The sequence below is a fragment of the Sus scrofa genome, chromosome 3 (genome assembly GCF_054392235.1).
Source record: "Sus scrofa isolate SSC_HxYL_T2T_F1_AM1 chromosome 3, Sscrofa_HxYL_maternal_Yorkshire_Landrace_v2.0, whole genome shotgun sequence".
NCBI classification, from domain to species: Eukaryota; Metazoa; Chordata; class Mammalia; order Artiodactyla; family Suidae; genus Sus; species Sus scrofa.
The window spans coordinates 29,003,622-29,018,705 of NC_139385.1; the positions used below are offsets into that span (position 1 = coordinate 29,003,622).

The following is a 15,084-nucleotide window of genomic DNA, read 5'->3' on the forward strand; positions in this document are numbered from 1 at the left end:
GCTGTGGCCGGCAGCTATAGCTCTGATTTTTTTTTTTTCTTTTTTTTTAGGGCTGCACTAGCAGCATATGGAGGTTCCCAGGCTAGGGGTCTAATCGGAGCTATTGCTGCTGGCCTACACCACAGCCATAGCAATGCCAGATCCAAGCCCTGTCTGCAACCTAAACTGCAGCTCACAGTCATGCCAGATCCTAACCACTGACTGAGGCCAGGGATCGAACCTGCGTCCTCATGGATACTAGTCAGATTTGTTTCCACTGATCCGCTGAATCACGGCGGGAACTCCTGTAGCTCCAAGTTTGATGCCTAGTCTGGGAACCTTCATATGCCATGGGCGCAGCCCTAAAAAGCCAAAAAAAAAAAGGTTGAGACAATCTGATCAAGCTCATACAGGTAGGGAAGAGCAGAGTTAGGACCCAAACTCAGACCTCCTGGCCTCCCAAAGTTGTGCTTTCCTCCATGATAGAGTGTCTGTAGACAGAGGCAGGGCTGACCAGGTGTAGACAATTCCCAAAGGCACAGGGAAACACATCACAGAGCGACACTCAGACCCAGAGACTGTGATACACCTGGAAGCTTGGATGTGTGGATAAGGTCCTGTGCCCAGGACAACTAGCTCTCCCCCAATATCTGTTTTCCCCTTCTTCTACAGAAGCCCCACACACACCTTTTTTCGCTTTTTAGGGCTGCACATGCAGCATATGGAAGTTCCCAGACTAGGGGTCAAATCGGAGCTGTAGCTGCCAGCCTACACCAGAGCTCAGCTACTCAGGATCCGAGCCGTGTCTGCAACTTACGCCACAGTTCATGGCAATGCTGCATCCTTGACCCACTGAGCAGGGCCAGAGATCAAACCCACATACTCTTGGATACTAGTTGGGTTTGTTACCACTGAGCCACAACAGGAACTCCCCCTTATGCTTCTTTTACAAATGGATATTTTAATTCTTTTTTTTTTTTTTTTTTTTTTTTTTTTTGCTTTTTAGGGCTACGGCATTTGGAGGTTCCCAGGCTAAGGGTCTAATCGGAACTGTTGCTGCCAGCCCACACCACAGCCACAGCAACAACAGATCTGAGCCGTGTCTGTGACCTACATCACAACTCATGGCAAGATCAGATCCTTAACCCATTGAGGGAAGCCAGGGATCGAACCTGCAACCTCATGGTTCCTCATCAGATTTGTTTCCATTGTGCCACGACGGGAACTCCAAGAAATAGATAAAGTTGAGCAGCTCGTAGCCCTTCCTTGTACTTCTCCCTTGTTTGATTACACCCTAAACACAGTCACCTTCCTCCAAGCTAAAGATTAGGCACCTGAGCAAGGTTACCTGTGGGTTAAAGATTATTAGCACATGATGTTTTTCAGGAACTTTCCTAATTTGTTCTAATCTCTGATCAATATGCCCTTTCCATAAATACTGTTATTCCAGGCAATAACGCAGAAGACCACCCTCAGGACCAGGCTGAGAGCTCCTGACTCCAGCTGTGATGACCAAGACTCCCCCAAAGAAAGAAAAATGCATGTCAGCCCCCATCCTGATTCTTATCCGAAACCCTGTTTTTCTCCTTTGAGACTCTAACCCCCGCCCCTGTAATTCTCCAGTGGAGGGCACAGTCCTTAGGGCATTAGCCTCCTGTGACTTCCTTCGCCTGGCAAAGCAATAAAAGCTATTTTTTTCCTCCTTCACCCCAAATCCTGTTTCTATGTTTCTCTTTGGCACCGGTGGACAGAAGCTGAATTCTGGCAACAATTTTGGCAACCCCTACCCTTGCACAACCCTAGGGGTCACCGTTCACCCCTAGGAGGGAGCTGTGAGTACAAAGGATGTGGCAACCCTTTTTTTTTTTTAGGATGTTACAACCTTGAATGAAAAAGGGGTTTGTTTTGCCCGCTTCCTCTTTTGCTGCCAAGAGACGGGATTTTTGAATGGACAGTGGCCAGACCATACATGACAGGAGAACTCTGACCCACACCTTGAAGCGACTGGCCTGGAATGGTCAGGACCTGGTCAATGACTACTGACTAGAAGCAGGCATCCTATGTGATTGGTTTGGGGGCATATCTGACTTTCTCTGGTGAGTCCTGAGTTGGAAACATGGACACAAAAATAGAAAAGCTTCCAGTCTCCGTAGCCAACAACCTTCCTAACGCAAGACTCCTTGCTGGGAGTTCCCGTTGTGGTGCAGCGGAAACAAATCCGACTAGGGACCATGAGGTTGAGGGTTCAATCCCTGGCCTTGCTCAGTGGGTTAAGGATCCGGCGTTGCCGTGAGATGTGGTGTAGGTTGTAGATGCGGCTCGGATCCCGGGTTGCCGTGGCTGTGGTGTAGGCTGGCAGCTGTAGCTCCGATTTGAACCCTAGTTGGGAACCTCCAAACGCTAAGGGTGCCCTAAAAAAATAAGACTCCAGGAGTTCCCATCGGGCCTCAGTGATTAACAAACCCAACTAGCATCCATGAGGATGTGGGTTTGATCCCCAGCCTCACTCAGTGGGTTAAGGATCTGGCGTTGCTGTGAACTGTGGTGTAGGCTGCAGACAGGCTCAGATCCCATGTTGCTGTGGCTGTGGTGTGGGCTGGCGACTATAGTTCCAATTCGACTCCTAGCCTGGGACCCTTCATATGCCACGGGTGTGGCCCTAAAAGACGAAAAGACAAAAAGAAGAAGGCTCTGTGTGTTCTCTTTGAGGCGGTCTGTACTGATCTTCATACTTCTTTCCTGCAGGTGGAATGAACTGTTGTCAACTGTGAGCTCAAGGATAGAAGGAACCCGATTCTATGGCATTTTGGAATCACCATGCACCCTGGGTTGTTAGAGAGAGACACACCACACACACACACACACACACACACACACATGCATGAATGCCTGGCGGAGCCTTTTTAGTCTCAGGTTGAATAGTCAGATTTCATCTATTTAAACTGTACTAATTTGGAACTTGTGCAAGTTTGCCCTCGGGCAGCCTGGGCAAAAGGCTGCATTTGCTCTGGATTAAACATCAGGGTTTGCTGAGCAGATTCAAGTATCCTCCAGATTTCATTCATTTAAAGTAGGAATTTTTTTTTTTTTTTGGTCTTTTTAGGGCCACATCCACAGTATATGGAGGTTCCCAGGCCAGGGGTCGAATCAGAGCTGTGGCTGCTGGCCTTCGCCACAGGCACAGCAATACCAGATCTGACCTGTGTCTGTGACTGACACCACAGCTCATGGCAATACCGGATCCTTAACCCACTGACCGAGGCCAGGGATGGAACCCACATCCTCATGGATGCTAGTCAGGTTTGTTATCCACTGAGCCGTGATGGGAACTCCTAAACTAGGATTTTTTTAAAGGTACTTTAGCCTCTTTCATTTGCATGTGATGATGGATAGGCTAATTATGATAGACTCTGACCTATTCGCTAATACTGAGAGGCCACTTTGTCTGGGAGACCTGAGAATGCTTATAACGCAAAAGGATAAAACTTCAATCGTGCAGGCAATTCAGAATTTTCACCATTCTGACTAGATTCTCCCCAATCAGGATAAACAAGCAAATGACGCAGACTCTTTCCTGTGTCCCCAGGTAATTCTGTCTCCCTCTGGATACAGCTTTGGCCATCACATGGCCCAGGATCACAGGACACCAAATACTTTTGGATGAAGACTGTATAGGGCCATTCATTAATATCCACATCTTTCTTCTGGTGTCACCAGAGTTCAGGGCCCCGGCTTCTGGGTGGTAGCAGCTCCCACTGGCCTCTGTGTCCCTTCTCCATGCCCATGGGGGAAGCACAGAGCGGGCAGACCCCCTTAAACTGGATTCTTAGTATCATGGGCTCAGGCATTTGATTTCCTAAGATGCTTGGACTGGAAGCTGAGCTGAGACACAGAGCTGATGGAAGTCTTTAAAGCTTTTCTAAGTCTTGTTAGTCAGACTCGTGTTTTCAGAAAACTTTGATAATGCAGACAGAGGCGATGTGGCCCCTCGAGGTTCAACAATCCTTTCTAGCCACCTGTGGGTCCTTTGGAGCCATCTGGGAAGGGTCCTAGAGGTGCGGTTCCATGGGACTTTCTATCCATGCCACCAGACCTTCAACACCCATCCGCCCATTCACACATTCAGCCATCAAACTTTTGCCACGTGGGAGTTCCCATCGTGGGGCAGCGGAATCGAATCCAGCTAGGAACCATGAGGTTGCGAGTTCAATCCCTGGCCTCGATCAGTGGGTGAAGGATCCGGCGTTGCCGTGAGCTGTGGTGTAGGTCGCAGAGGCGGCTCAGATCTGGCGTTGCTGTGGCTCTGGCGTAGGCCGGCAGCAACAGCTCCGATTAGACTCCTAGCCTGGGAACCTCCATATGCCATGGGTGCGGCCCTAAAAAAAAAAAAAAAAAAGAAAAAAAAAAGACCCCAAACCAAAAACATTTGCCATGTGCCTAGTACATATCAGCAAGATACAATCTTGAATTCTCTGGTGGCCTAGTGGTTAAAGATCTGGCAATGTCAGTGCTGTGGCTCAAGGTCACTGCTGTGGTGTGGGGTTCAGTCCCTGGCTAGGGAATGTATGTCATGAGTGTATCCAAAAAAAAAAATAATAATAATATAATTTTTTTTTTTTGTCCTTTTAGGGCTGCGTCTCCAGCATATGGTGGGTCCCAGACCAGGGGTCTAATTGGAGATGTAGCCACTGGCCTATGCCACCACCATAGCCACGCCAGATCCGAGCCGAGTCTGCAACCTACACCACAGCTCACAGCAACGTCGGATCCTTAACCCATTGAGCAAGGCCAGGGATCGAACCCACACCCTCATGGTTCCCAGTCGGATATGTTTCTGCTGCGCCATGACAGGAATTCCAAAGAGATATAATCTTGACCCTCAAGGAGTTCATGGTCTGTGTTCAAGGCAGGCATTTACACAAAACAATGACACTCTAGTGTCATAAAAGCTGGAACTGCATACGAAGTACCAAGAGCAGAAGAGCGAGCAGTCACCCAGTGTGGTTGGGGAAGGCTTCACAGATAGCAAGTGAGGGACACTTGAGTGACGTCTTAGGGGACAAGGCTCCCATTAGCCGGGGACAGGTGGAGCCAGACATGGGGGCTTAAGAGGGTCAAGAAAAGGCACATAGTTCTGCGAGGCTGGAACTGAGGATGAGGAAGGACAAACAGCTTGTCCTTGAGGTTGTCTTGGGCACCACACTTTATTCTGAAGCCGCAGCACTCACGCAAAGCAGGGCTGTGAATGCAAAAGCCTTCTGGTGTCAGGCAGAGGATACAAATCAGTGAGGGAGCCAGACGGGGTGTCAAAACCCCAAGGCGTGCAGGTCCCATCCAAAGGTGGCCGCTCTTGTCCCCATGCTAGAACGTAGGCTTCACCTAGCCAAGTTCCCATTTTTTTTTGTTTTTGTTTTTGTTTTTCAAAGAAGAAGCTGGAGTTCTCCTTGTGGCTCAGTGGGGTAAGAACCCGTCAGAGTGTCCCTGAGGATGAGGGTTTGATCCTTGGCCTCGCTCAGGGGGTTAAGGATCCAGGGTTGCCATACGCTGCGTAGGTCACAGATGTGGCTTGGATCTGGTGTTACTGTGGCTGTGGTGTAGACCGCAGCTGCCGTTCCAATTCAACCCCTAGCCTGGGAACTTCCATATGCTGTAGGTGTGGCTGTGAAAAGGAAAAAAATAAAAACATAAAGCTGGAAATCCATACTATTATATGAACACTCCCAAGTTTTTTGAATGTTGGGAATGATCCCAAAGCATCATGCCGGCCAAGCAAAAACACGTCTAACCTCCTACGAGCCTCTAGGTCGGCTTTGCTTCAGAGGTCAAGCTTAAGCAGAGAGGTGACACCATAAGACGATGTTTCAGAAAGAGGAAGTCCCCACAGATCTCCTCGGCCAGCAAGACCCTCTTCTCTGTATTCCACCCCTTGCTTCTCACCCAGGCAGCTGTTGCACCCCTTCCTGGCCTCCCAGACCACGCTCAGGGTGGCCCCATCTTGCCTGGAGGAGCTGGATGAATGAGCCACACCCCAGGCCTGCCCTACAGAGAAAGCCCAGCCATAAGGACACGAGAGAGCCATATTTATTTCACATGGACAAGCATGATTCCGTTGCATGCTGAACATGAAAGCTCGCATGAGGAAAGTACCCGTAACAGCAGAAAATTATGTGCTTTTGTCCACAGGGAGCAGCGAGAGTCACAGACTGCTTTGCAAAGACAGTTCCCCTTCAAGTAGAGTTGAGCCCAGAGGCTTTGAAATCACTGATTTATTTCATTAGCAAAGGGTCTGTCTGCTGGGAATGGCTGGGGGTGGAGGGTGGGGAGGGGGATCCGTGGCGGGGGGTGGGGGGTGGTGTTGCTTCCAGCCCTCCTGTCTCCCCATGAGCTGCTAAGGTCAGGAGGGTGAGGCTGCTCTCCCATCCACCACCCAGAGCAGCTCTGGAGAGTGAGCTCAGAGGGAGGTACGTGCCACTCGGAATTAAACAAGCCCACTCCGGGGTGGACAGGGACCCGGACAGACTGCTGTGTTCATAGCAACAGAACCATCACCACTTATAATATGTATCATAGTCGGAAGATCCACTCTTCCTAAAGCAATTTCCCAGGACCTCTTATGAGCCAAGGGGAAGCCATCTGGAATTGCCCAGGGGTGCCGGAAACAGATCAATTTGCACTGGCAGGGCTAAGTGGCAGGGACCCCCGGTCTCCTGGCCTTCGCTGGGGGCTTCCCAGTTGCAGGATGATGGGACCCAAGATGGGAACCGGGGCTGGAGCCTGGCTTCGCCGGGGACAGAGGCTCTCGGGCAAACCCCATGGAAGAGACCAGCAGACACGCCCTCCCATCGCGGAGGCTCATTCCCATCGGAAGTCCTGCCCGACCGTTTCATAGAATTTAATATTATAAGGTCTATAAAATTCCCGCAGCTGGTCTATCACCTCAGGATCGATCTGTACATGAGTTCTGCCTTTGGATTTGCCCAGACATCGAGGCAGGAGGCTCGATTGGGTTTTTTTCAAGCAAGGGAATCCTTTGGTCTTGTTGAAGTAGAAGTGCTTGTCCGTGATGAGCCTCTTAATGCCCAGGAAGTCCTGGACGCGCCCCATCTCGCCGGCCGGGTCGGTGATGAGCCTCTCGCCGCTGACAAAGTGGATCTGGGCCAGCGGGAAGTACCGCAGCCAGCTCTCCAAGTGCAGCGCGTACATGCCGATGCGGATGGCGTTCCAGGACGCGTCCACCAGGCCCAGCGTGCGGTTGCGGAAGGAGAGGCCCTCGAAGGTCGGGATGTCGGGCTTCTTGGAGAGCGTCTGGGTGTAATCCGAGATGGCGCGGGTCACCGGGTTCCGCACAACCACGATCAGCTTGGTGTCCCGCGACATGTTGAAGATGCGGCGAGGGGCCTCTTGAGTGACGAAATAGCTGGGCGTCTTCTCCAGTGTGATCTGGCTCTCTAGGGTCCGAGGCATCAGGCTCCTGTGGGACAGAAATGCGCATGATCAGCCAGGGCTCTGCGGGGGGGGGGGGGCCTCTCCCCCCGGGGGGACCACGTCCCTCCGCCCCGCTCCCTAGGAGGGCCCCCTCTCTCCTCTGTGACATCTGAGTCTCACCTCTTCTCACCTGATGGAGGACCCACTTTCACTCTTAATTTTTTTTTTTTTTTTTGTCTTTGGTCCTTTTAGGGCTGCACCAGCTGCGTATGGAGGTTCCCAGGCTAGGGGTCGAATCGGAGCTGTGGCTGCCGCTCTATGCCGGGCCACAGCAACGCGGGAACGGAGCCGCATCTGCGACCTACACCACAGCTCAGGGCAACGTCGGATCCTGAACCCACTGAGCGAGGCCAGGGATAGAACCTGCAACCTCATGGTTCTTAGTTGGATTCATTTCCGCTGCACCACAACAGGAACTCCTCACTCTTGCTGATTTTTAAAAAGTCCTGAACAGGTTTGCTTTAAGACAGGAAACAACCTACACGTCCATCTGTGTGGGTTAAATAAATGATGGACTAGCCAATTCATAAATACAGTTTGGTAGATGTGAGCCTACCAGGACGGGAAAGATTTCCAAGATTTAGTGCTTCAATGAATAAAAGGCAAGTTACAACTTGTTTGTCTCGGGAAGGAGTCCAAGAAACCAATAAAAGTAGTTGCTTCTGGGGGAGGGGACGTGAGTGGGAGCAGAGCAGGAAGGTCAGGGATAAATGAGAATTACTTTTTATTGTGTAATCTGTTATGCTGCTTGAAATTTTTATTGCGTTATTACATATTCCAAAAATACAAAGGAAGCCCGCTGAATATTGTTCTGGCAAAAGATACTGCTCCAAAGATATTAGGAAAATCTTTTTTAGGGCGGGGAGGGCGAGGGATGTTTTGTAGGAATAGCAAGTGTTGTAGAAATTAGCTCTGATGTCTTTTCCTGCTGAAACACATCTGAAATACATCCTTGGTATAAGATTGAAGAGGCACAGGACTGCAGGCCAGTTGGGACCTGAGTGGAAGCCCAGTGATGCAACCTCTTGCTCCCCTACTTTTAAATTCCCTGGTTCTGCTTGAGATTGAAGGGGTGGTGGTAGGAGGAACAGAAGGCTCCTTTCTGGGTGTGTCTCTTTCACACCTCGACAAAGAGGAATGCCTCTGGCTCTCAGTCGCTACTTCTTTCTGAAAGGCTGCGCTTTGTCCTTAATTAGTTTTTCTTCATCCTGGTTGACCATGAGATCGCTCAAGAAATTAAAACAAACAAACAAACAAACAAAAAAAACCACAATGGGGAGTTTTCATGGTGTTGCAGGCAGAATCTGACTAGTATCCATGAGGATGCAGGTTTGATCCCTTGCTCAGTGGGTGAAGGATCCGGTGTTGCCATGAGCTGTGGTGTAGGTCACAGACACACAGCTCAGATCCCAAGTCGCTGTGGCTGTGGGATAGGCCAGGAGCTGTAGCTCCAATTCGACCCCTAGCCTGAAAATTTCCATAGGCTGCAGGTATGGCCCTTAAAAGCAAAACAAACAAACAAACAAACAAACAAACACCCCCCCCAAGTCCCCCCATGATGTCTGAGTCCTATCCTAGACCAACTGATGAAAAATACTCAGAGTGGGGGGCACTACTTCTTGGAAGCCCCTCAGATGATTCCAATGCGAAGATAGAGGTGAGAACCACAAATACAGCAACCATCCTTCCCCCACTCCTAGTACCACGGCTTCCCAAGCCCCATAGTGGGCATCCTCATATTTCCCCCAGAATGACAAGAGTAGATGAACTTATGTGTGTGTGATGGTGCATTTAAACTTAAGGACTTTTTCTTTTTTTTTTGCTTTTTAGGGCTGCACCCACGGCATATGGAGGTTCCCAGGCTAGAGGCTGAATTGGAGCTACAGCTGCCAGCTGACGCCACAGCCACAGCCACATGGGATCCGCGCCACGTCTGCGACCTATGCCACAGCTCATGGCAACGTCAAATCCTTAACCCACTGAGCAAGGCCAGGGATTGAACCCGCATCCTCATGGTTCCTAGTCGGATTCGTTTCCACTGCACCATGATGGGAACTCTCCTGAAACTTAACGACTTTCCACATGTGATGGAGGCTATTGATACAAAGGTCTCCAACACACAAAAAGTTGACCCGATAAGCTGTTAAACGGATTTCTCTGCAATAGCCTTTAATAGGCTAAGGAATATCTGAGTGAAGAATGCAGCGTTTCCCAAGCTTATCTGGCTAAGGAGCCAGATAAGCTTTTGCCCGGAGCACCAATTATCATCTCTCTCTGGTACCAGTTTGGAAACGTCTGACCAATCCCAGTGAACGTCAGACTATCTTGTCATTCCCCCCGCTATGTACCAAAGTGAAGTTCCACCTGTCTGATTCCTCATTAGCATATCAGCTGCAAAGCCAAGTTACAGATGCGAAGGAAGATGCAAACACCAGACTATAAAGAATCTTATACACAGGTCATCATACCAGGCGTCCAATGTGTTTGTCAAATGTTCCCCATCCCACCCAAGGACACCCTTACACATTTTCTCATTCAGTCCCTGGAATAGAGGACAGGAGGCCCACGTGAGGATCGTGTATAAGGAGACTATCGTGTCCACACATCTGTCTGCTCTGCACACGCGCGCGTGGCAGGAGGGGCCAATTAAGTGTTTCTTTAAAGGCTCATTTTTCCTCCTGGTGTTATTGCTTGAATGTTGCTGACTTGTTTCCAGCTGCTAACAAACAGCTGAACTTTTCTCTCACCCTGTAACCCTCTTAAGCTCCAGCCTCCGTTCGTTTCTGGGTTCTGCAGAAATGACTGAACAAATGGTCCGCTGCTCACCGTTTGGACGTAGCTCCCATCTGCTATTTTGACCTGCTCAGCAACCAACAATTTCTCCTACACCTGGTAACAGCCCTCAGCTTTTTTTTTTTTTAAAGAAACCACCACTCTTGCTTTGGATAATATCTTAGCAGCCAAGGGGAGGGTGCAAGACCGAAGTTAGGCTAATCAGACAAAAAATGTATCACAAAGACTGAAAGGGGACAGAATCTTCCAACCAGACCTAGGAGCCAGGGAGAGCCTCCTCATCAGTTTCTTCTGTCATTCTTCCTTCGTTTCTTCCTTTCTTGTTCCCAAGCCAGGAGTCAAATTGGAGCTACAACTGCTGCCCTACACCATAGTCACAGCCACACAGGATCTGAGCCACATCTGCAACCTACACCACAGCTCATGGCAACACTGGAGCCCCGACCCACAGAGCGAGGCCAGGGATCAAACCTGCATCCTCAACGGATACCAGTGGGATTTGTTTCCACTGTGCCACAACGGGAACTCCCTCCATCAGTTTCTTTTACCAAATCCCTTCCTCTCTCTTGGGTCTTGCCCTCTCTGAGACCTGGTTTTTTTCATTTTCCTCTGTATTCTGTGCGTTTGTCACACATCTTTCTAATTTTTTTTTTTTTTTTTTTTTTACTACTTATATTGGTCAAAGTCAGTTCCTGTTGCTTGCAACCCAAGGACTCGAATGTGCCTGATGTCTTGGCTTCCTCTCTGTGGAGGCTACACTCACCTTCACTCAATTATAAACCCCATGAGGTGGGCAGGGTGAACCTTATTTATACTGACATCTGCAAAATCTGCCACAGCCACGGCACAGGTAAGCTCTCCATGAATATTTCTTTTTATTTTATTTATTTATTTATTTATTATTATTATTATTATTTGCTTCTTAGGGCCCCACCAGCGGCAGAGGGAGGTTCCCAGGCTAGGGGTTGCATTGGAGCTACAGCTGCCGGTCTACGCCAGAGCCACAGCCACGCAGGATCCGAGCCCCATCTGGGGCCTATGCTGCAGCTCATGGCAACGCCGGATCCTGAACCCACTGAGCGAGGCCAGCAATTGAACCCGCCACCTCATGGTTCCTAGTCAGATTCGGTTCCACTGCGCCACAGGGGGAACTCCTCCATCAATATTTCTGAGGTTTAAATGAAGCCAACAACCTGTCTAATCCAAGCTCTGCATTAACACCTTCATCCCCCTTCACCTTCTCAGCTCTCCCCAGACCACTGCGACCCTTTCCAGAAATCTACCCCCCACTTCTCTTATTATTTTTCTTTTTTAACAGCTGCACCTGTGCCATATAGACGTTCCCAGATCCAGGGCTGAATCAGAGCTGCAGCTGCAGCCTATGACACAGCTCGGCAATACTGGATGCCAGCCACATCTTCAACCTCCACTGCAGCTTACGGCAACCCGGGATTGTTGACCCACTGAGCGAGGCCAGGTATTGCACCTGCATCCTCACAGACACTATGTCGACTCCTCAACCTGCCGAGCCACAGTGGGAACTCCCCACTTCTTTTATCCTACACAATCTTTCTGGATGACCTCATTCCTTCCCCAGGCTTTAGTACCGCCGTGCAGCTGTTGACTCCTCACAGGTCAGTGACTGTGTTTCCCACGTGCCCACACTCTGGGCTGCGATTTCCAACTATCCGTGGACTGAATACCTCATCTCAACAACAGAACTTGCCATTTTCCTTTTTTTTTTTTTTAGGGTCTCACATGCAGCACATGGCCAGTCGAATTGGAGCTGCAGCTGCCCGCCTACACCACAGCTACAGCAATGCAGGATCTGAACCGAGTCTGTTATCTACACCACAGCTCACAGCAATGCCGGATGCTTAACCCACTGATCACGGCCAGGGACTGAACCCGCATTCTCATGGATGCTAGTCAGGTCCATCACTGCTGAGCCACAGTGGGAACTCCTCAACTTGCCATTTTCCTCTCCCAAACTCCTCTTCCTCTCCTTTTGCCTGTTTCTGTAGATGATATCACCACTCCCAAAGCAGAAAAACCTCAGCATCATTCTTTTTTTTTTTTTTTTTTGTCTTTTCTAGTGCTGCACCTGCAGCATATGGAGGTTCCCAGCTAGGGGTCGAATCAGAGCTGTAGCCGCTGGTCTACACCAGAGCCACAACAACGCTGGATCCGAGCCGTGTCTGCAACCTACACCACAGCTCACGGTAACGCCGGATCCTTAACCTGCTGAGCGAGGGCAGGGATCGAACCCACAACCTCACGGTTCCCGATCAGATTCATTAACCACTGAGCCACAAGGGGAATTCCCTCTGTGTCATTCTTGACTCCCTCTCATATCTAATGTCTGTCATTCTTAAAAATTCTCAACACCTCCCCACACACACACACAGCCTCAGGCTCTTGTCACCGTTGCCTCTGACAATGTATTTCTCTCTGACCTCCAGGCTTCTGCTCTCTTCTCCCTTTCTTTTTTTTTTTTTTTTTTTTTTTGTCTTTTTGCTATTTCTTGGGCCGCTCCCGCGGCATATGGAGGTTCCCAGGCTAGGGGTCGAATCAGAGCTGTAGCCACCGGCCTATGCCAGAGCCACAGCAACACAGGATCCGAGCCGCGTCTGCAACCTACACCACAGCTCACGGCAAGGCCAGATCGTTAACCCACTGAGCAAGGGAAGGGACTGAACCCGCAACCTCATGGTTCCTAGTCGGATTCGTTAACCACTGAGCCATGACAAGAACTCCTCTCTTCTCCCTTTCAATCCGTTCCGCATTCTGGGTCCACCAGGGAAATCCTTCTAAAGCAAACCCAATCTCGTCCGCCATCAGTTATTCTTCAGAATAAACCCCACGTTCCTTCACTTGGTCCTCAAGGCAGCTGCCTACCTCTCCAGAATTAATCTCTTGCCACCTCCAGGCGACCTGATGCTCACAGTGTGAGGAACACAAAAACCCACTCCCCCAACACGTCCTGTTCTTTCATGTGCTTTGCACTTGCTGAATTTTTCTGTTTTATTTTTTAAGACTCTGGATCATCTTTCTTGTCTCTTTCACTCCGGGCACACATCTGCTCATCTTTCCAAGTCCAAAGGAAAAGTGAGTGCTTTCTTTCTTTCCCTCCTTCTTTCTTTCTCTTTTTTTTTTTTTTTTTGCCTTTTAGGGCCACACTTGTGGCATATGGAGGTTCCCAGGCTAGGGGTCCAATCAGAGCTACAGCTGCCGGCCTACACCACAGCCACAGCCACCCAGGGTCCAAGCCATGTCTGCAACCTACACCACAGCTCACGGTAATGCCAGATCCTTCACCTACTGAGCGAGGCCAGGGATCAAACCCGAAACCTCATGGTTCCTAGTTGGATTTGTTAACCACTGAGCCATGACGGGAGCTCCAAAAGTGAGCCCTTTCTTGTAATTACATGACACATTGTGCATCCAACGTCTAACACCTCATTCATCCCATTGGGTGAAACATACTAAGTGTGTTTCATCCATTTATAGCCCCAGAGCATCAGCATCGTGGGTGTTTCTTGTTCATTTTTGCCTTCCTAGTGCAATACCTGACATAGTATAGGTGCTGATACATTGGTCGAAGATCCAGTGTTGAAGGTAGGTGGCTGTTGAGAGGGTACCTCCTCTCTTCAGAAGTTACCAGCGTTGGAGTGTCCAACACAGTTGGATCTGGTGTTGCCACAAAGCTTCAGCTTAGGTTGAAGATGCCGCTTGGATCCCATATTCCTGTGGCTGCACCGTAGGCTGGCAGCTGAAGCTCTGATGCGACCCCTAGCCTGGGACCTTCCATATGCCACAGATGTGCCTGTAAAAAGGAAAAAAAAATTTCATCATGACCACACATGCTCAGGCTCAAAGACTGAGGGGGGTCCAAGCGCTGCTTTAACCCAAGGCTCCCAACATAAGAAGGTAAAGTGAGATGGAAAGGAACGCATCTCATGCCATTTCTCTTCTGCCATCTGCACTCTGCCCTTTGCCCGGGCTCCCTCTGATGTTGGAAGAGGACAGGGCTTTGGTTATTCTGAGCGTGGCTGGGAGGCAAGAGGTCGGGAAGTCACACTGGACGCTGGGGCCACCTGGAGGGCTTTGGAGATATGTAAATACCCCCCCCCCTACACACACACACCCGTATGATAAAGTCAGCAGCTCTGGGTGGGTGCAGAGGTCTGGGCACTTGCAACTTTAAAGCTCCCCAGATAATTCCAGTGGGTCCCCAGGGCTAAGAACCATGGGTGAGGACAGCGTGTGTCTTTAGCTGCAGAACCTTCAATCCATTACTCCGGGGCATCTCCTGGGGTGCGCCTCAGAGACGAAAAGTCCCTGTACCTTCGGATTCAGTGGGTTTGGGGGGGCAGTCTAGAAGCCTACACTTTTAACAAGCTCCTCCAACCCCCCCTACCTCCACCATGACCCATGATCAGAGAAGCTCAGGAAATGCAGCCTTAATTTTTTTTTTTTTTTTTTTTTTTTTGGCTCTTTAGGGCCGCACCCATGGCATATGGAAGTTTCCAGGCTAGGGGTCGAAGTGGAGCTACAGCTGCTGCCAGCCTACACCGCAGCTCACGGCAACCCCGGATCCTTAACCCACTGGGTGAGGCAAGGGATCGAACCCGCATCCTCATGGATCCAATGCAGCCTTAAATTAAACGCACCCTCGTAAGTATCACGACGGCGCTCATCACGGCCCAAGATGTTACTTATCCATTGGATGGACGTCTCTGCCCATCCCCGCCTGCCACCACAGACGGAAGTTCCAAGAGAAGAGCACATTGGTATCTGCCTTGTTGGCAGCTGTGTTCACAGCAC

At 49.9% G+C, this 15,084-nt stretch overlaps 1 protein-coding gene across 1 annotated transcript in view; it reads right to left on the minus strand.

The window, feature by feature from the left end:
- Window positions 1–6,040: 6,040 nt before the first annotated feature.
- HS3ST2 (heparan sulfate-glucosamine 3-sulfotransferase 2) overlaps window positions 6,041–15,084 on the minus strand; it is a 110,393-nt gene continuing 101,349 nt past the window's right edge. The window contains exon 2 of the mRNA XM_003124544.6: window positions 6,041–7,450. Within this exon, the coding sequence (XP_003124592.1) occupies window positions 6,832–7,450 (619 nt within the window). The 3' untranslated portion in view covers window positions 6,041–6,831. The remainder of the gene's footprint in view (window positions 7,451–15,084) is intronic.